This window comes from Petromyzon marinus, chromosome 9 (assembly GCF_048934315.1).
Source record: "Petromyzon marinus isolate PM22_M1 ecotype Great Lakes invasive population chromosome 9, UKy_Petmar_22M1.pri1.0, whole genome shotgun sequence".
NCBI classification, from domain to species: Eukaryota; Metazoa; Chordata; class Hyperoartia; order Petromyzontiformes; family Petromyzontidae; genus Petromyzon; species Petromyzon marinus.
In genome coordinates, this window is record NC_133675.1 from 9,841,910 (window position 1) to 9,863,427 (window position 21,518).

General features: G+C 49.7%; 1 protein-coding gene across 4 annotated transcripts in view; it reads left to right on the forward strand.

Moving 5' to 3' along the window:
- The window catches only part of SFXN5 (sideroflexin 5), a 151,573-nt gene that overhangs the window by 44,971 nt on the left and 85,084 nt on the right, over positions 1-21,518 (forward strand). For all 4 annotated transcript variants that reach the window (XM_076065890.1, XM_076065891.1, XM_032950529.2 and 1 more), the window contains exon 6: positions 1,552-1,577. In XM_076065890.1, the coding sequence (XP_075922005.1) occupies positions 1,552-1,577 (26 nt within the window). The remainder of the gene's footprint in view (positions 1-1,551; positions 1,578-21,518) is intronic.

Here is a 21,518-nt window from a genome sequence, read left to right on the forward strand (position 1 = left end):
GCGAACTAAGCCTTGCCCATCAAGTTGTATATAAATTGGACCGAATTGTGAACTCGCAACAGAATCCACAGCCATCCAAAACCAAAGTCTTAATTCTCATTCTTCTCATCTGAGTCGCCCAGGTGGTTTTTATGAGTGTAGTATCTGACTTTCAGTTCTTGCAGCAGTTTTTTTTAATGTTGCTTTTCTAACGTTGCCATTATTGATTATAAAGCGGTTAACGACCTTTACAAAATCAACAAAAACACTGGGAACCTGATTAAAGAAATGACATTTTGTTGATTTTGGCTGATAATTCCACGGCATATTTTCCAATATTACGTAACCTGGGATAAAAATAGTACTTTAGAGAAATGTAATTACCAAGCATTTCATAAATGCAGTCTTCAACACATTATTATAATAATTATTATACGATGCCTTAATGTGTGTGGCCTTTTGGATATTTGATACAAATTGTAATGATTATTTTGCGTCATGTTTTTTTATATCTTTTTTTTGTTGAGCGAGGACGCGTTTATTACTGGGGAGGGTCCTTGCCAAGAAACACCGGGCAGGTTCACCGGCATTTATTCTCAAGCAAGGCTGACTGCAAATATGACAGGGACATGTTGGAACCGGTCCAGCGTTTGCTTGTCATGAACCAATGCTGCTGATACGATTTACTCCCAGTAGGCCGTGTGGCAGATGGTTTGGTGTTTAAACAAAAAAAACGGTTTACGGAGACAAATATTGGAAGGGGAGGCATTGTTTATTTCGTTAAACAAATTTAGTGTCACTTGTGGGCAAACAAAGTCATAGAAGCTTGCTTGCGGAAAAGAGAAATGAGGAATCTCGTTATTACAGTGCCGTGCAATTTGTGGGTTACAGCTCTTGTGTCTTAATCAGTTAGCGTAATGGGGTGGCATGGCAGGGTGGGCGGCCATGCGTTCAGGCTGGGTGTGCTTATATTTGAGCAATGAAGAACACGCGAAAACAAGGGCCAGGCCAATTCCGCACTCAAACAGGGAACTGTTTTGTCTGAAATTACCCTAATATAACTTGATGCAACACAAGCTCTTGTTTCTATTTACCACTGTATTCATAACCGCGTGCATGTGGTACCGCTGAAGCCACGGCTCCCATTTCATGGAAAAGCGTAATCCTATCGTCCGTGACCTTCACGGCGGTAATTGTGTTGCTGTATATTCCTATTGACTTGAAAATTGCGTTAAAATGAAATAATTAGCCATCGCCGGGCAGTGTAATAACAGTCGAATGAATCATGTTTAAGAGATTATAATTAAAACCAAAAGCACGTTATAGGAAAAGGCATCTCAGTTTCGTTTAACTGATTTCAAAATATCAGGCCACCAGCGAGCGAGATTAGGGTAGGAAACTCGGAGTCCAGTCCGTTCATTATGAAATTGCCACGAAAGAGAAAGTAATTTAAGAGTAATGCCAGCCTAATTCATGACTTAATGTTTCCCTTCTGCCTGGTGTCTGGCTCTTAATGTGAGGACTATGTGCTCTGTGATTAAAATATAACGAGCAAATTTCTTCTCTCCTCAGGTTACGTACCGTTTGGGACCCCCATTGTGAGTATGTTACATCTCATCCATTTCATCTACACTGCTTCATTTATTACCGCATTTCTTTCAGGATGTAACCTCACACCTGACGTGGCTGCCCCGCATTATTGCGTGTGTTATGACTGGGGGTAGTGGGGTTTGCGCCGGCGTTACCGCTCGCAGGAAAAGCATTTTTATGGCGAAGGAAAAATAAATCTCACAAGATTTGGAGATTGCTTCCTCATGTTATTCACTTCCTAACAATTTTTTTTATAAATGAAAGATCCTATTTTCTGTACTTTATAATTTCGCGAAAACAATGGCCGCGGAGGATCAGCGGTGCAGCGGGTTAACGAACTGCGCTTTGAACCCAGCGAGCCGAGTTCAGAGATCTCTGAGAGATCTATGAACTGAACAGGTGCCAGGCGGCCGCTTTACCAAGCCGCACTGTGCCAGCACAGCATGGGCAGGGCCTTCATCGAGCAGTGGATTGACAGAGGGCTTCATCGTTTTTGTGTCCATCGTACCAACGTCGTCAGACCAATGACGACCGTTTTGGACACTGCTCTAAATACACGGCGACCCGAGTTTGATTCCCAGCCACGGCTAATATCGGTCGCACACGATGATATCCGAACCAGTTCCGCGCCTATCCCCAGTTTCACTCGGCCTTAAAACGAGTTCCTTCTGCAGTGTGTAAACATAAGCGCTGGGGACATAAAGGTGACCATTTCGCGGCCCTCGTACGGTCAGTCACTGCTCGCCAATTGGTATTAACTGCAGCTCCATTGTTACAGGCTGCAAGCTTGCAAACCATTTCTGCGCAATATTTTAAGACCTCGCCAGAGCCGCGAGCGTTGGCTGCGGCACGTGGCCTCCATCCGGCAGTGGATAGACACTGGCTGATGACGACGACGCCGATCGCGGAACCATTCGCGAAGGTCCGTTTCACGTTTTGCTTCTCCGTCAATGCGGCCGCTTGCTCATGCCCAACCACGTTAGAGACACGGCGCTGTCGTTGAGTTGAGTGGGTCCCGCTGTGTCACCGCTCGCCCATTGTCTTAAGAGGGAAGGCGAAAGCCACCACCCTCAAGGTTGCGCGTTCGGCGTTTTGACGATGCGCCGCACGAGGGATCCAAATAAATTATTGTTTTGCTCGCCGGTTTGCGCGTGTGATGAAGGCCATTGCATGGACGTTGTTTTTAGCGAGCCGCAGGAAACACTGGGGGACTGGGCGCATAACGAGCATCGATGCCGACGCTCGGGATATTTGCGTGGAATTGTGGACGTTCAAATGGATGTGATGTTACAAGTGATGCAAATGACATGCGAGTGAAACGCCAACGTCTCGCACTCGGGTTTAATTTTACAAACACTGTGCATACGAGACGGGAAAAAAACAACAACAACAGCAATTGAGAAACAATAGAAACGAAAAGGCATAAACTATACGGGTAAAAAAATATTTAACCCTCCGAATGGTACACGAGTTGAGTCGTGGCGAGGGGTGAGCCGGTGCGTGCCCCGTGACCCGTAGCCTGTGTGAGGCCGATTGCTACACGCAGCACACATGGCGCTTGCGAAACTTCGCGCGCGCAGCCGCGTATCGGATGCTCAAGCAAAACGGTCGCACCTGCTGGTGCTGCTGCCGCCACAGCTCGGCGAGAGTTGCGGCTGCTCAGGCAAGCGCAGCCCCAACGACCGAACATCGTGCGGAGGGCTTGAAACGCGTTCCTGTTGTTTTCCCCGACGCTATGTCGGCCACGATCCTATCCAACGCTGGATGAAGGCCTTCCCCCAGGCCGTTTCGCCGTTGCTCCGTGGTTCCCTGCGCTGCGGAAATCCGTTGGGGCTCTGGCGTTGCGAGCCGATTTTGCCGCTCCAGTATGCCGGGGTGGACGTGCTCCCGGATGTGTTCTCCCCTCCGTTGTTTGGTGCCGACCCACCGGTCATGGTCCCTTTTATAGCGGTGTGGCCTCCCGTACAAACGCAAAAAATGACGGCCCGAGGCCGATTGGTTTCACTTTAATTGGGCAAGATTAAGCCTGCAGTTCTACAATTGCTTTGTCCCATTCTAAACACTTACACATATATATGATCGTCAGCGAACCAAGTAGTTCGCCTCCATGGAGTGTGATCCTGAAGCCGGTGGAAAGCGCATGAAGCCTACCACCAGTTGCCACGGGGCCCCACACAGTTTTGCGTGTGAAATTTTAACCCGACCGCGTGGCCGTTTGCACTGAAAAATCGAAAGAGCCGAGCACACAACTCTCCCCAACAAGTTGGGGATTGTTCGGCAGTCATTAACACTGACCATGTGTGATGCTTGGCCGGGAAGTGGGGCCCGATTGACTATTAGAAATCGGTCAATACAAACACGTTGCTACAGAGAGCTACAGTGCTGTAAAATATTTACTTTAATGGGACGAATGAGTACGTCTTGTTATTACAGATGATGTGGCGATGCCGCTGCTGCGTTGGCAGAGGTGCACAAAGCACATCTATCAAACAATAAAACGGAACGCATTTGTCGACAACACTGCATGGCCTTAGACGGCACAATATGTAACGGGCGACGTTTCGAGCAATGTCCCATTTGCATAACGCGCTTAAATGTGTCAGCTGGAATGCGATTCCGACATTAGGAAGCCACTGGGGAGCGATTCACTTTTAAATCTAGATTGAAAACTCAATTTATTGAGAACTGCTTTTTGTGTATGGTCTGTTGTCCTTCCCACGCACCTCCGATTTGCACGGTTGGCTACGTACGGTGCGAAAGAAGTTCGACATTCATACTTACATTCATGAAAGTATTCTGTTTTCACGTTTTTTTTATTGTCTGTTCTCATATTCCATTAAGCCTCAAATGCACACACGCACAGATCCAGCTGAACGTGGTTAGACTGCGTCGTATCGCAGGCTCACAAAGGATTTCCTTTGTGAGCCTGGAAAACCACGCCGAGACCTCGGTAACCCGGTGAAGAATCGCTCTCCTGGGGAGGGGGGGGGGTGCGGTGGCGGAGGGTCTTAATTATTGATAAGTGTTCAGCTGGTGGAGCATCTCGGCATGTGGGAAGTGAACTTGATTCCCAGAGAAGACCTACGCAAGCGAGGCGATAGGTTGAGCAGCAACCTCTTCGCCGCACTGGCCTACTGCAAGACACTCGTGCATCGAGTGGTGGGGCACGGCGGTTGGTGACTATTGACGAGTGACATCTGAACCTGGCCCTGGCATTTCCCTAGGTCGACTCAGCCTTAAATGAGTATCTGGTGTGGTACGTAAACGTCGCCACTCGGGAGATAAAGTCGGACGGGCGTGGTGCTGGCCATCCTCCCGCTCATGCGCCGTGCCGGCCTTCATAGCTGCTCGCTAACAGAGGGAGGGGGGGAAATCTCTTGTCTTTTTGTTGCCTCATGCGTACGGTGGCTTCATCTTTGCCTGATCCACCAACCCGGGCCTCCCCCAACTGTCCGGACTCGGGGGAGGCCTGGCGGTTGGCGACGCGCACCTGGCGGATGACCCCGTTGAGACGAGACTCGCTCCAGAATCCTCCGCAGGGACAGGGGGCCCGCCAGGTCTCCCCTCCTCCTCCTCCTCCCTCCTTCATTCCTGCCTGCCTGCCTCCTCCTTGGCGGCGGGCTCGCAGGTGCCACGTCTTGCCGCTCGGGGAGTTTTACGATCGCGATCCGAGCGGCCCTGTCAGGGCTGACGGTACGCAGCTGCCCACCGACTGCCACGACCCGCCCCCCTCCACCCCCCGCGTGCTGTGCCAATGCGACAGTGCTGCCGCTGTCCGCCCTCCGCGGGCTTCGCCGCGAGGGCGTGCTTGGCCGCGGAGCGTCTGGTGATCAAAGTGACCCTGCGCTGACGGAGGGGGGTCGAGGAAAAACGCGTTGAATGCATTGCGTCAATTGGTTTTAAATGTGCCGGCCGTTGAAACCTCGTGAAAAAATATATATATGAATATAAAAACAAATACTTGCCTTGGAGTTATTCTCATTATGCTTCACGTATACCCTCATTGCGCTGAGGGGGGGGGGGGGCGCATTGCGTCATTGGCATTTACCGTTGCGGACCGATGGGAGGACTGATGGAGAGACGGACTGAGGGATGAACGTACAGATGGGAAAGACGGGCGAAGGGTGAGGAGGGGGGCGACGGATCGAGCTGCCTTTCGGCGTGGGTGCCGTACTCTCCTGTGCCGCCGTGGGTGACACAATCCAGACGCAGAGAGTCGGAGGAAGATCCTTGCCACGGGGCGGATAGAGCGCATTACTCACGCGCGGGATGGATGACTTAACGCGAGCGCGGGGATTCCTTCGGCCTGCAGCGTGGCCTCCGGGGGGGCCCCCCCCCCCCCCCGTTACTCATGCCGGGTTTGATAACGGAGCCGGCGGATGGACGCTTGCGCGTGTGCGGAATGCAACCCACCCGATCACCCCCGAAAAAACGCATTCGTCCTTGTTAGTTTTAATCGAGGACACCGCTCGTGATTTACACCCACGAGGAGATAGCGGCTGTGCACCGTGCGGTATTCGAAACATCCGCTATCGCCGTGCTCCTGTTGATAGGAAGGAAAGGTTTGCGCGCACGCTCTTACGTAAGTCGGCCCGCTGATTTATATAAATGCCGGGCTTATCCGTCGATACGAAACTACTTCAGTTGTGGTCAAGTCTGTTATAAACAATTGGCAGTTGGTAACATTATTTATTATGTTTGTAAATGTCATTTTTTAAAAATCAAAATCATAATCACGATAATGGCAATGATTTACCCCACAAAGGCCTTACTGAGTCTAAAGACACCTTACACAAGAGGGTCTGGCATTTGGATGTTTTGCCATAAATACACTTAACCTCTTCGGATCTCAGAAGCTATGCAGTGTTTTTTAGCCTGGCCAATACTTGGGTAAGCCCAATGTTTAGCAGCTGTTTGCTAGAGGTGTGGGGCTGCGAGGTGGACAGGACATGGAAGTGCCGTACATCACCCCCTCGTACGTATGTTGTTTTTTCTCTCCGGTGGGCCACCCCCTGCATGACAGATACTCGTGAATGGTATTGACCGCAAACATCCCAATGCAGGGTCCTCCTGAAAATAGTCTTGGGAAGCTACCTCAAGTAATTGTCATTATTCTCATTATTATGACCTGTTGTTTTAATGTCGTAACGCGTCGGTGAAGTAAGAGGACCTGCAGGAGGCTACATCCTCTAGCCGGCGTAAAATCTTAGCAGGATGACGGAAACGTTTTTTTACCATTACTGTTGGAAACTCAGATGCAGGTACCAGATAATTGTATCAATAAACAGGTCCCTGCAGGGTGGGCTGGTAGGACAAGTCTCTGTGCTGTCCATTGCTGATTTTACACCCAACAGCACGATATTTCACTTCGTTAAAGTATTGAAAGGGGACGGACACATTAATTTATTGCAGGCTGGTACACTCAGTTTACAACTTCGTTCCTACCAGTATAACAATAATTTACACGTGTAAAGCGCATTTCAGCCGTAGATCCCCATGCACCCCGTGTATGAAAATCTGGAAATGAACAGAACCGGGGTAAACGGCCAGATTTAGGGGGTGAAAGCCAGTTTAAAGAGGTGAGTGTTCAAACAGACTTAAATAGCTCCAACACCATTGTGCCAACGTTGACATGTGGCTGGAATCGTGAGACCAACATTGGGGCCCATCATTGCGTCTTTACCGGGATCATCCCTTCTTAGGGGCATGCCCTTTCCAAGCTCACTCACTTAAAAAAAATGAAAGTGAATGCTACTGAAATTATACGATCCTGGAATGCTGTGGGGCTGATGGGTTGTGGTTTTTATTTTTAACAGTCAAAATGATCCCCTTTCATGTTCGTACATTTATCTACACCAAGTTTGTTTTTATTTTCAACGTCCATGATAATCACCTTGGCGGAAACCTTTATTGTCACCTGTGAAACGTGGAGAAGCTAGAGTATGACCTGTTTAAATGCAATCGATAAAACCTATGAAACTCAATTAAGTTTATATTCTTGGTTCTTTAGGTAAAGTCACATAGAAGGGAAACAATAAAATAATAAAAAAGATAAAACAATAACATTCTCACGACGTTTCGACTGCAACACAAGCAATCATCATCAGGTGTGAAAACCACAGCAAGAAATTTTGAAAAAAGTGGCGGTTTTTTTAACATTAGCACCACGGAGAGCGATTTGGCAGTTTGTTCAGATGGACGAGTCCATCTATGTTCGGAAAAGAGGAGGGGGGAGACGAAAATAATGGATGCGGTCTGAAAGCCACGTGAACAATCAATTAAGACCCGAAATGGTTGATCAAATCCTTCCAATGATTGCTAAGCCAGAATCCATCTTCTCGGTTAAAATTGTCTCTGTGTATAAATCACAATTTAAACCAATTAAGTTTGTTTACTTAAAAATTATAGCCACAGATGTTTTATTGTAGGCAGGCTTGCAAACTTTATTTTTCTGTTTGTGCAGACTGGGTCCCATACAGGGAATGTACTGTATTTACACCCCATGTTTAAAATATTGTACATACAAATTAGCGCATGAGGGGGAATACCAAGGGACTGAAATGCTGTTCGCACTCTGTAGCGCGTGGTAATTACAAACGAAACGCCTAATTAACCCAGCAGTCGTTAGAACCTGAAGCAGCAATCACACACACCCAGGGAATGGTGCCCAAGGCCCAGTGCAAAAATTAACGGAGTGTTTATTTATTTATTTTCTCCTTTGTATGTATGTATATATACATACTCGTGCATATATGTAGTAAATACAGCGATTACCACTGTCACATAAAATGAGCTGACCTGATGTGAAATTAATCGTATGTGTTTCTCTGTCTCTCTCTCTTTATTTCCCCCACTTCGTCTCGCTATGCGCATTGTGTCAAAAGTTAATACATTTCTTTTTGCACGCAGAAATCTGCTAAAGGTCAGCGTGCACAGCTGTGGGTGCCCAGCCAATGCCGATACGTTGTCTTACACGTGTGCAATTCAGTGTTGCCACTGGTTGTTGGCAATCTGTGAAGATGACTTCTTACCTGGAAAGATCTTGTTGGGGGATGTGGGGGGGGGCATGGTGGGGAGGCTTGGTTGTCGGTGAGGGGAGGAGGGGCTTGCCTCCACGACGCCTATTAGCGCCTATGCTTCCTCTTACCCTCTCCTCGCGAGAGTGGCTCTCGCCGCCGTTAACTCTGCGGGGCGGCATCGTGCGGGTGCAGAGCCGTTTAATTCGAGTTTGGCCCATTTGAACGGATTTCCTGTTTGCATTATTGAAAGCCAAGCCTCATTCAGGTCTCTTCCACAGTAGCCAGCGCTTAACTTCCACCTGGGCTGTTTGGGTCGGTGACACTTACCGCATTGCCGCAATCCGAAACGCAGCACGTCCACTATACCTCTTGTCATGGCCGCGGACACTAGAGCCGTGTGCCTACTCCATTATCCCAGCGACCCGTAACATATTCGGTGATAAATGAGGCCCCCGGACACATTTGCTATCGAGTGTCCAGGCGGCGCAAACTTGACCAAGGCCCACGGCCTGGAGACGCCGAGGTGGCCAGACCATGAAGAGGGAGACAAAGAGGGCCCCACTTAATTCCGTGCTCCACGGGCCACGCCAACCACGCCATGCCAACCATGCCGCGGTGCTGTTTCCATATCAATGACAAGTACGCAATGTCGTTTCATCTGCTTTGTAGGTCCAACGGGTGAGGAACGTGCCCTGGAGTCGTGTCGTTCTGGCGGTTGCGAGTTTTAATTTGCTCGAGTGCGTTCTGTGCCAGTCGTTTAATGTTCTACAGTGCCACCGAGTCACTGGGTTTTGGTGAAAATTCGTTGATTTTCACCTTCGCTTTTGATTCGGTCATTGAATAAAACACTGAGTTAGAAGGCAGAATCGCTGCCTGCGTCATCACTGGGAATAGTATTATTGATTGTTTCAAATAAGGAAAGAGATCTCATTAGTCCCGGAACTCGGCTAAAGTCCCGTGATCGGTTGGCGAGATGAGAATGAAATTGCTGCAAAATTATTCCTTCTCATGCTGCTTTTGGCATTAGGGCAAATTGTTGGCGCAATGATTGCGTTTGAGTATATCAAGACTAAAGTACGGTATTAAAAAAACTGATAAAGCATTAATTTTTTCCCCTTTCTCTCTTTTAAAGCCATGTCCTATCACATTTCAAAATCTGTAAGGGTACTTCCTTTTTATGTTGCACCGTTTGGAGAAGGCCGCCTTAATTGAAGCCAGTTTTCCGGGCGCTAATCAGCGGTTGGCTTGTGTGTGCATGCTGTCAGTCACCGATAGGTGAGCACGTGCAAGACATCGACCGATATGCATAGCCAGTGTACATAGCCGGCGTGCATAACCGGTGTATAAAGCCAGCGTGCTTAACCGGAGCGCGTCGTCGGTTTATTTAGCCGGCGTGTGTAGCCGGTGTATATAGCTGGAGCGCTTAGCCGGAGTGCTTAACCGGTGTGTATAGCCAACGTGCGTAGCCGGAGCGCTTAACCGGAGTGCATAGCCGGTGTGTATAGCCGGTGTATATAGCCGGGGTGCTTAGCCGACTTGCATAGCCGGCGTGCATAGCCGGTGAGGGCCGAGGCTGAGGAGGTCTGTGCATAGGCGGTCGGGCGGCTCGGGCGAATGGGGCTTAGCCCCCTCCTCAAACCTCTTCACCGGCTGGCATTCAAACAGCCTGTACAGTGAAACCCTCATGCAGCGAGGCAGGACGAGAGGGTGCAAGTTCACCATTAGCAGAGGACGTGGTGGGCTGATGCAATGGTGAACCCGTGCAATTTTAATGTATTTAGACAATTAATGTACAAAAACGAGAGGGTGCAGGGTCACTCACTATGAGCAAGAGAAGGGGTGGACTGATGCAATTATTGAACCGATCCTGTTGGCCACATTTGTCTGCTACGTGCTCTGCTTGTGTGGGTCAACCTTGGACTCTTTTGTTTATTTTTTTATTTTTGTATGTATATTTATAAACTAAGAACACATTTTGTGTATGTCCAAAGAAAATCAGCCCCACAAATAATATTTTCACTGGCTTCCTCTGTGTCTATCCTAGGGATACGTTTTGGATGAAAACGTTCAAGAGTTTGGATTTTTACGGATCATGTCCGTTTTGTATTCGTGCTCAAAAGTGATGTTGCCCGATGCGGTGTGACACCACCTTTAGCAGGAAAAGAGTGGAAGTAACGTCATATTAGTAGTGAGATCACCTCCAACAGTCACATAAATCCGAAACATTTACTTCAGATTACTCTTTGGTTCTTTCAATATTTCATATATTGGTATAATTTTGTGGATTATCTATGGATTGTTCCATTAAGTTGGTACGCATCCCTGGTCTATACACGTCCCCAGTGGTTAGGTGATGTTAGCCGGTGGGTTGCCGTTCTGGTGGTGCCCGTTGTGGGGGGGGGGGTGGTGGGGTCCTTAATAAATATTTCACCGCTCTCACAGCGGGGCAGAGCACGAGCGATTAACGTGGGACAACATATTTTTTTGGCAAAGGTTGTGAATTTTGCATGGCAACTTTCTGTAATGATTTGAGATGAAAGGTGTGGATGTTTTACGGTTTGAGAATGTAACCAGCTGGCAGCTACAAACTGTTACCACTCAAATCAATTTCTAAAGTGCCTTTTTTGCATAACGGTAGTTTAGCTGTTCAGTTCATAACTCACATCAATACATTCTGTAACTTTACAAGAAACGTGACTATATTGCTTCTTCAAATTTAAGCTACCACTTGATGCTATCCGATGAACAATATTAAGCAATTTACATTCGTAGACTATGCAATGGGTTATAATTGCATTGTTATTTTTGTATCGACAAGGTAAGTGGTGAAGGGCGATTGGGGTACAGTGCTTGGCACACTATGCTAGGAGCTCTGAGACCTAGGTTTGATTCCTGGCCACGGATGATAAGAGTGTCGAGTGACATGTGAACCGGTCCTGCCCTTTTCCACCACCTTCAATCACGTGGTGAATTATGGTCAAACAACCCCCATGACTGAGACGGCGTGGGGAAATTTACATCCAGCAGTCGATTGCCAGCGTTCATTATCGTGATAAAAATCTTCTAACAATTCTGATCTCAAGTTTCGTTAATGTGCTGTTAGGATAGTTCTACATTCAGTCAGACGGTGGAAAACAAAGTGAAGCCACTAGGCCAGTACAACAGATATTATAAATATCACGATATTATCAATAATCTCCACTCATTTTAGTACATTGTCTACACGTTTGCAAAATTACATTTCCCAATCTAATTTACAAAATAATAAAAAAAGCCTCCTTCAATTTAATGAGCATTTGTGACCAGTATTAACAGCATGGAACATTTTCTGCAACACCTTTTTCAAAGTGTAATGCTATTTAAATAAAAAATCTGCTCAGAGCGAATATATTTATATTTTAACCAAAAAAAGCATTTTGTGAATAATGAGAAATAATACATTTTATAAGCAGGCCTTATCATTTAATGCGAATAACCTATGTTGAAAAAAATCTACAATAGATATGCGACAACTGACGGGATTGTTATTTAAAGTATACGCCGTTACCTTTTTTTTTATCCGAAAAAAATAAATCTAAGTTATTTATTTTTTATTTTTATTATTTAATTCACGCGTTGAATGCACAAGTACGTTACGGCGTGGCACTAATTACGGCGCGAGCGTGCAATTTATTCGGCGAAGCGGCGGAGAATGCGGGAGCGTTCTTTGACGTTTTTGCATTAAAACGCCGGAGCGATTCATTAGCGTGGCTGGGAGGAGCTGTGACGAGCCGGAGGCCTGTGTGGCAGCTCCCTCCTTGCCGATGGCTTCCTGCCCGCGACGCTTGTAGCGCTGTCTCGCCTGCCTGCCTGCCTACTACGCAATGTGCCGGAGTGGAACGCGGCCGCCCCAAGTCGTTAGCCAGCTCGAATTTTGTTTTACTTGTATCCTCTGACAACAACAACAGCAGCAGCAGCAGCGACAATAGCGGCGACGAGGTCGAAGCAGAAGACACCCGAAGCGAGGCTCCGCACCCTCGGGTTGACCGACCGACGCAGCGCAACGCAATCGTGGTGGTCCCCCCCCCCCCAGCCAGGAACGTGCGGAGGGACAGAAAAGTGTTCGACAAAAGAAGGAGACAAAGGAGAAGACTCGAAAGAAAAGAACATGAAAGAAAAACAATCTAGGAGGATCGGGAGAAATCGTGGAATGGGAGGAGGGGGGGGTGCTGGATACGAAGCGACGGAAGGAGACCGGTTCCCCTTTCATGCCACGAGCGATACCTACGACAGTCCCGAAGCGTTTGGGGGGGAGGGGGGGGTGATCATTATCTCTTGCATCCGGTTTGACCAATGTCAAGGCCAGTGATGAACATTTTCGTGAAGAGAGCGGACGGACACGCGCACGTTGGCTTGCCAGAGAGATGGGCAGCAGGCGCTTAGCGACTCGTGTGAGTCACCTCGATTTTCTGACTTGGTTCATCCAGTCAGAAAATCACAGGGCCACGAAAGATGGTAGCAGCTTGGGTGGGGAGGGATGGAGTTTGGAGGTTTCATCCAGCAGTGGATTGATTTTGGATGATGATGATGACAAAAAAATATTAATTTTACGCGCCCGTGTGGACGGCCACTGCGGCGATGAAGCTGTGTGATTGGCTCGTATGCAGGACCTACTTTGATCACTAACATTGCAGGACCAAGAGAGAGATGCTGACGGCTTGGAGAAGCCTTTGTCCAGCAGTGGATAGGTCATGGCTGACGATTATGATGATGACGTGAGAACAAACAACAACAAGCAACCAACAAAAGTCTAGTGTCTGTAAAATGTAATATTACAAGCGATGTTCCAAACTCGGACTGCGATTGTCAAGATTGAATATGGCATTAGGAGTGGGATAAGTGTGAAGTATGGCTGAGCCACACGTTGAAGAGTTATTGAGTGTTGGGAGCTCGGGGTTAATTCAACAGTAGTTGATGCTTTGGGAATGAGTGACATTGTGACGACAAGCAAGAGTGACATGCGAACTGGTAATGGGAAGGTGTCTGTAAAGATCAGCTCAGTGGGGTGCTAAGATGTGTGTGACATACGCTGTGCGTGTGTTGGAGTGAGAGAATGCGTGTATGTGTACAATTGAGAGTCAGGGTGTGTGCGCGCGAGAGAGTGGGGAGTGGTAGTGCAACCGTTAGCTCACTGCGCTACAAACCCGGCGACCCAAGTTCGATTCCCGCTTACGGCCACCACCAGTGACAATTATCTGAACTGGTCCTGGGCCTCACCTAGGTCGGCTCAGTCTCGGTGTGTAAACATAACCAGGAGGAAGAAAAAGGCGGCCAGGCGTGGCGCTAATCACCCAACCCCTTGTGTACTATGCTGGCCTTCATAGGTGCTCACGAACAGCACAGTCGTTTCAGGCTATAAGGGGGGATCGTTGCCTTTTGTCTTGTGTGTGTAGTGCCGTGAATTCACTCGGACAACAACCGTCTCTTTTCCACCGTCACTTTTATTCCATCGTTCTGTACACACAGTAATTCTTCTCTTCCCGCTCCGCCAACTCGGACACGCCGATTCACTTCGGCATCGTCCGTGCTTCCCCTTCCACACACAGTGGTTCTTCTTCTATCTCCTCACACACAGTATCGCCGCCATCTTTTCACACGCAGTGACTTCCCTTCCACACACAGTGGTTCTTCTTCTATCTCCTCACACACAGTATCCTGTCTGTCTATTCACACACAGTGACTATCTATTCACACAGAGTGTCTCTATCTGTCTATTCACACACAGTGACTCTGTCTCCGCTAACGCTAACTCTCCCTATCGCTATTTACTGTCCCTTGGGTTCGGCTCTCTATCTATTCTTCCCTCACATTTCCAGCTGTCCTCTTCATATCTCTCCACCTCTCGCCAACAACTCCCCAGCAACCACTCTCTCTCCGTTCAAACCACCTCGCGTTTTATCCCCTCTTGCATTAGCCTTAATTAATTGCCACGTGGCTCGCTGGCCGTTTTCCCGCCAGCTCGCACCTGTTCCCTTAGTCAGACTTCGAGATGCCACCACTTAACACTAACAGCCTCTCGACCAATCACAGCCCTCGTGCCACGACTCCCTTAATTACTTAGGGTTGTTTACGCCACCCGTGACTCGACCACCTGTTCGAACTCATGTGACCCGTTCTCCTTGTCTGTCTGTATGTACTGTATGTGGCCAATTCCTATGCGTATCGTTTACTCCACTACATCACCCCCCCCCCCCCCCCCGTGATGAAAGAACCTAGCCGTCCCTGGCTACGATATACTCGAATTGGAGTAGTGGAGTGAAGCGGACGGAACGATGACAACATATATACATAACGCATTTGCAATACACAACCTTTTTGGACAACCACACAACGACACGCACACAGCACCTATATACAGAATTCCCAACCCCCAAAGTCAATGTATTGTATTCCTCATGGAACGGGTTCCCGCTGCCGGTCTATCTCCCCTGCACGGGATACCCTGCGGTAAGGGAGGGCCTCGCTCGTCTTGCCAATGAACCCTGCGCCCATCCCTGTCCCAGCGACACTCAGCTGGCGGGGCTGTCCGTCGTTCACGGTCGGGACGGCCATTGGTCCGGATCTGTGGCCGTTCAATCGGCATCCGGTCGGTAACCCTGCCCAAAAATGGTGATCCTGCAGGCACACGGGGGGCAGATCTCTGGGACACGCGCACTTGTGACCTCCCCACAGGTTCGTCGGACACATCCAATACAGGCCGCTCTCGGATTGGGGATGACGCATCATATGGTAACACAAATTTCTTCAGGCGCGACGGGTGAACAAACCATGTCCGACGACCGAATTTTATTCGCACACTCTGATCCTGTAAAACCTCCACAATATCAACGGGCCCCTGCCAGGGGCGGTGAAACTTCGGGGACGTTCCCACCGGCACCATGGGGCAGTGCAACCAGGCTTTATCTCCAACACTCCACGGCTCTCGTGGCCGCTGCCTGCCGAACAATCTTTCATTAGCGGGCTTCCCGTAGACGGTCCAAAGCCACCTGCATCGGAGCAGGCACCGTCGTAGATTTCTCCCGTTTTCGAATCCCCAATTTTACAATAGCCGGCGCTTCCGGTTCCCGTCCATACATCAGAAAAAATGGCGAGTACCCCGTTGAGGCATGCGGGGCCAATCTATACGTGGCCAGCGTCGCTGCAACATGCAGATCCCAATCATCTTGAGCGGTGTTTACTTGGTGACAAAGCATGGACGTCAGCGTCCTATGCAGCCGCTCGACCATCCCGTCAGTCTGCGGGTGGTACGGGGACGTCCGGATCTTTTTGGTCCCCAGCGAGTCACACACGTCCTTAATCAATTTCGATGGAAAAATTTCTGCCTTGGTCAGTAAGCAAATGTTCCGGGGCCCCCTTATCTAATACGTATCCTTTCAAGAAAGCCTCAGCGATCGACGTCGCTGACTGGTCTACCAGCGGCCATGCCATCGGCCAACGAGTTAAGTATTCCACCCTGACGAGCAAATATCTGTGCCCTCGGGGGGTGACGGGGAACGGACCCAAAATATCTAGTGCCACAATTTCGTTCACTCTCGAAACTTGAATCGATTGCAAAGGGACACGATATGGCCGTGCCGGCGCTTTCCTCCGTGCACATTCCTGGCACGCTTTTACATGCTGTTTCACATCGTTAAACATTCCCGCCAGTAAAATTCACTCCCCACCGTTAATGCGGTCTTCTTCTCCCCCAGATGCATCAATTTCTCATGTATCTCGTTAATCAGTTTCCCCCGCAACACCTTCAGGACAACAATACAAAATTTTTGTGTTTCCACATCCCAGTGAACAAGCAACCCCTCTGTTAACATCAAAAATGGGCGATCCTCCGATCCCCTTGAACGAGAGGCACGCAGCCTCATCCTGGTCAGCGAGGAATCTTCCACCTGCAGTTGCTTCCACTGCTTCAATGACAGCCCCAACAGTCCAATTTCTGCTCCAGGGATTATCCCTGGCACCCCCGAACCCGCTGCAGCGACCGTTTGCGGAACCTCCTGCAGCGGCGGGCCGCAACGCAGCGAGCCCTCTGTGCACCGACACGTCTCAGCCGGTCGCGGCAACCTCGACAAAGCATCCGCGTTTACATGGTGCGTTCCTTTCCTATGCTGGATCGTGAAAGAGTACTCCTGGAGGATCTCAAGCCAGCGAGCCATTTGCCCCGACGGCTGATCCACGCGCAGCGAGTACTGTAGCGCCGCGTGATCAGTGCCAATCAAAAATTCCCTGCCGTATAGATACGGTCGGTACTGGCGCACAAAATGGACAATTGCCAATAATTCCCTATGCGTCACACAGTATTTTTGCTCCACCGGCGATAACACCCGGCTGCCATATGCCACCACTCTCTCGACGCCATCAACTATTTGTGACAAAACCGCGCCTATGCCCGTATCACAGGCATCCGTGTCAAGTATAAATCCCTTCGTAAAATCCGGGTATCCCAACGGCGGTGCGTCCACCAGTGCGGCCCGCAACGCTTCAAACGATTTTTGTTCAGCAATCCCCCATTGAAACTTCACACCTTTCCCGGTCAGCGTATGCAATGGTCGAGCAATCGTGGCAAAATCCTTAACGAACCGCCGATAATACGACGCAAAGCCCACAAAGCTACGCACCTCCCCTGCTGTTTTTGGCACTGGCCATGTACGCACACAACTCGTCTTTTCCGGATCAGTGGCCACTCCTGACGCGCTAACGACATGCCCCAAATACTTCACCGATGTTCTTAACAATTGGCACTTCTGTGGTTTAAATTTCAATCCAGCGCGCCGCACTCTGACAAAAACGGCGCGCAGCCATTGCAAATGTTAATCGAAATTCCTACTGAAAACAATCACATCATCTAAATATATCAAGCATGACTCCCATTGCAGGCCCGACAACACGAGTTCCATTAATCGCTGGAAGGTCGCCGGCGCTGAGTGAAATCCCATCGGGAGCACGTTAAATTGATACAATCCTTGTGGTGTCCGAAATGCCGTTTTAGGTCTTGACTCCTTATCCAGGGGCAATTGCCAAAAGCCCGACAACAAATCGAGGGTCGAAAAGATTCTGGCGCCGGACAGGGCGTCCAGTGAATCATCAATTCGTGGAAGCGGGTACGCTTCCGCCACCGAAACTTTATTCAATTTCCGATAGTCAACACAAAATCGCATGGTTCCATCACGTTTTTTAACGAGGACAATAGGGGCTTCCCACGGGCTGGACGATGGGGCGATAATATCCTGCTCTAGCATTTCATCAACAGATCGCCGAATACATTATTTCTAAAGAGGACCTACACGATGCGAATTTAGCCTGATCGGGGGTGCGTTCCCCATGTCAATACGATGCTGCAACAACGTCGTTCGACCCACGTCGTATTTCCCTGAACTGAACACATCCTTAAATTCCACTAGCAACGCATGCAAACTCGACCGTTGCACAGGCGATAACTCTGGATTTTGTTTGTAAAGATCTCTTAACCATTCCGGATCGTCCTCCTCCCTTGACAACATTTCATCCTGTCCCGTAGCAAAACATGTTTTTGTTTCTGGACCCGACGCACCCGTTGCGTGCGCCAATGTAGTGCCCCCTTGAATAACAACCTCTTCGTGCCCCGCGTTTACAATTTGAATGAAGGGATCACAATATGTTGGTATTATGGTCAAAGCTCCTACCACGGTGGGCATTCTCGACACAGCATTTGAGGGTGTCAACAGCACTCCCTCCTGTAGCTCATCCCAAGGCAATTCCTTCTTTAACCGTAGCGGTACCAATATTTGCGATGCAGGCGGGACGCGCACGGTGCGGTTCACCACGGCCTGCACCACAGCGTTCGCCACCGCAAATTTCGAAGGCGTCCCCAAAAATTTCATACATCTCCCCGACGGTAATTCCAAACAACCTTTTTTTCACTGAAATCTTAATTGGCATCTTTTGCAAGAAATCCGTGCCCAACAAACACGGTACGGCCAAGGCCGTTGAAACCAAAACACTTCCTGTCACAATGACCTCCCCAATTTGAATTGTCGCAACCACGCAGCCCATAATGCCCAAACTACCCCCGTTTGCCGCTACACATGGCCCTTCCACTGGCGCTAACTATCCAGGCGACGTCGGCAGCGACCGAAAAGTTTGCAACAAAATGAGAGTTGCCGACGCCCCGGTATCTACAATAACCCGTACCATAACACCTTGAATACATGCCATCACATCCGACGATCCCGGCGTGGCCCCCAACACACGATGTACCAACGCACCCCACATATCCTGGCCATGCGTACTATCCGAACCCGATGAATACAATTGAGATGACGCGGATGAGTGATGTGGATAGGGCGGCCGTGTATTGAATGCATCTCGACTCACCCGGGATCCTTGGTCTTGGGGGAACCGCCCGCTGTAGTTGTTCGGCGCCCACGGAGGACCACCTCTCCGTCTCCAGCAGTCGCGGGCGAGATGACCCCTCCACCCGCACTCGTAGCATGTCCAATGCACGCCATCTCCATATACCCCGGGACGACGCCGTCGTTCTCCGGTCGACAGCCCGGCCGCCGCTGCCATCGGCGGCGTCTCGTCTACCACCACCGCCACCGTGCTCGCAGCCCCGGCAGGGGTCGTCAGCGACGGCTGCGCTACCGCCGCTGCTGGTTCGTCTCGTATGTCAAAGTTGACTTGCATGTTCCTGGCGATCAGCAACGATGACACGTTATCGTCATCATCCTTGTCCGGGAGCGACAAGACGACTTTCAGTTCTTTCGCCAGCTGTAACATCTTCTCTTGCAGCAGGGAGTCCCAGCCCTCCTCTTTCATCGCCGGGTATGCAACCTGGGCGAGGGCCAGCAAGGCGCTGCGGAATGCCAGGGGGGACTCCGTGGCCTCCCGTTTCCTCTGTTGAAATCGACGTTTGGCGACCAACCGCGGCTTGTAGACCTTCCTCATTGCCGCAATAGCACCGTCCAATGTTTTTCTGACAGCGGCAGGGAGTCCGTTAAAAGTCGCCAAGGAGTCATCATCCGTCGCCAAGGAGTCATCATCCGTCGGCAGTGCTTGTTACGCGGCACTCTCCGTCCAATTCAGGGATTCGTAAGCCGCACGGAATCTTCGTATGAACGCCGTCCAATCTCCCCCTTTGGCCTCAAATTGTTGTACGTGTAGCCGTCGTGGCGGTCCCTCCGACTGGCCGTCTTCGTCGTCAGAATCTTCCAACCGCTCCGGCTGAGCGGCAACCTCCGGCGGTGGACCCGGTACAGGTAGTTGAATGCGGTTCTCCGTCAAGAAGTTCTGGAATTCCTCCGACAACTTCTCCATTCTGGCCTCCCACTGGGTCATGAGGACTCGCCAATCCTCCGGCGATCCCGGGCCTTCAGCACCACCCGAACCGCTGTCACCGTCCGGAGTACTGCCGGCCATCTGGCCGGGCTGCAAATCGTCGTTGTCGCTGTCGCCGCCCGAGTCCACTGGCACATTTCTTTTCTTTGCCGCTTTCCTTGACATCGTGGCGTGTTCCGTACTTTTTCTGACACCAAATGTAGTGCCGTGAATTCACTCGGACGATAACCGTCTCCTTTCCACCGTCACTTTTATTCCATAGTTCCGTACACACAGTAATTCTCCTCTTCGCGCTCCGCCAACTCGGACACTCCGATTCACTTCGGCATCGTCCGTGCTTCCCCTTCCAAACACAGTGGTTCTTCCTCTATCTCTTCACACACAGTGTCTTCCCTTCCACACACAGTGGTTCTTCTTCTATCTCCTCACACACAGTATCGCCGCCATCTCTTCACACGCAGTGACTTCCCTTCCACACACAGTGGTTCTTCTTCTATCTCCTCACACACAGTATCTTGTCTGTCTATTCACACACAGTGACTATCTACCTATTAACACACAGTGACTCTATCTATCTATTCACACACAGTGACTCTATCTGTCTATTCACACACAGTGACTCTGTCTCCGCTAACGCTAACTCTCCCTATCGCTATTTACTGTCTCTTGGGTTCGGCTCTCTATCTATTCTTCCCTCACATTTCCAGCTGTCCTCTTAGTATCTCTCCACCTCTCGCCAACAACTCCCCAGTAACCACTCTCTCTCCGTTCAAATCACCTCGCGTTTTATCCCCTCTCGCATTAGCCTTAATTAATTGCCACGTGGCTCGCTGGCCGTTTTCCCGCCAGCTCGCACCTGTCCCCTTCGTCAGACTTCGAGACGCCACCACTTAACACTAACAGCCTCTCGACCAATCACAGCCCTCGTGCCACGACTCCCTTAATTACTTCGGGTTGTTTACGCCACCCGTGACTCGACCACCTGTTCGACCTCATGTGACCCGTTCTCCTTGTCTGTCTGTATGTACTGTATGTGGCCAATTCCTATGCGTATCGTTTACTCCACTACATGTGTAAGAGTATAAGAGTGTGATTGAGCATGTGTCTTGAGTGTGCTTGTATGTAAGTTGGTGTGTGTGGGTCTGCTCGTGGTTGTAAGCGAACGTGTGTGTGCGCTCGCGCGTGTTTTAGTGAGCGTGCGCGCGTTCACGGTGTCTGCATATCCCGAGCTCTTCTCATTTATTATAAACGTGTGGAAGGCACTCCGTCTGCCTATTTAACACATATTTATAGTGGAGCTCGCAGTTTAGTTTGCTAAATAAATTAACGCGGGGAGAAAAAAAAACCCCGAGGCAAGTGAATAAATCGTGCGGCACATCTCTCACCTTGGGACTCTTTTTTTTCCTTCTGAGCGAATTTTCCGATGCAAATTTTTTTTCCGGTGGTATTTAGACAGACGGGAGGGGCTTGCGATCGGACCGCTGGAAGGCGTTGCTCACGGAGCCCCCCACCCCCCGTGGAGTTTGCACGAGATGGGAACTCACCGGCTCTGTAACCCCTCATAGCCGCTTGCGACGTCCG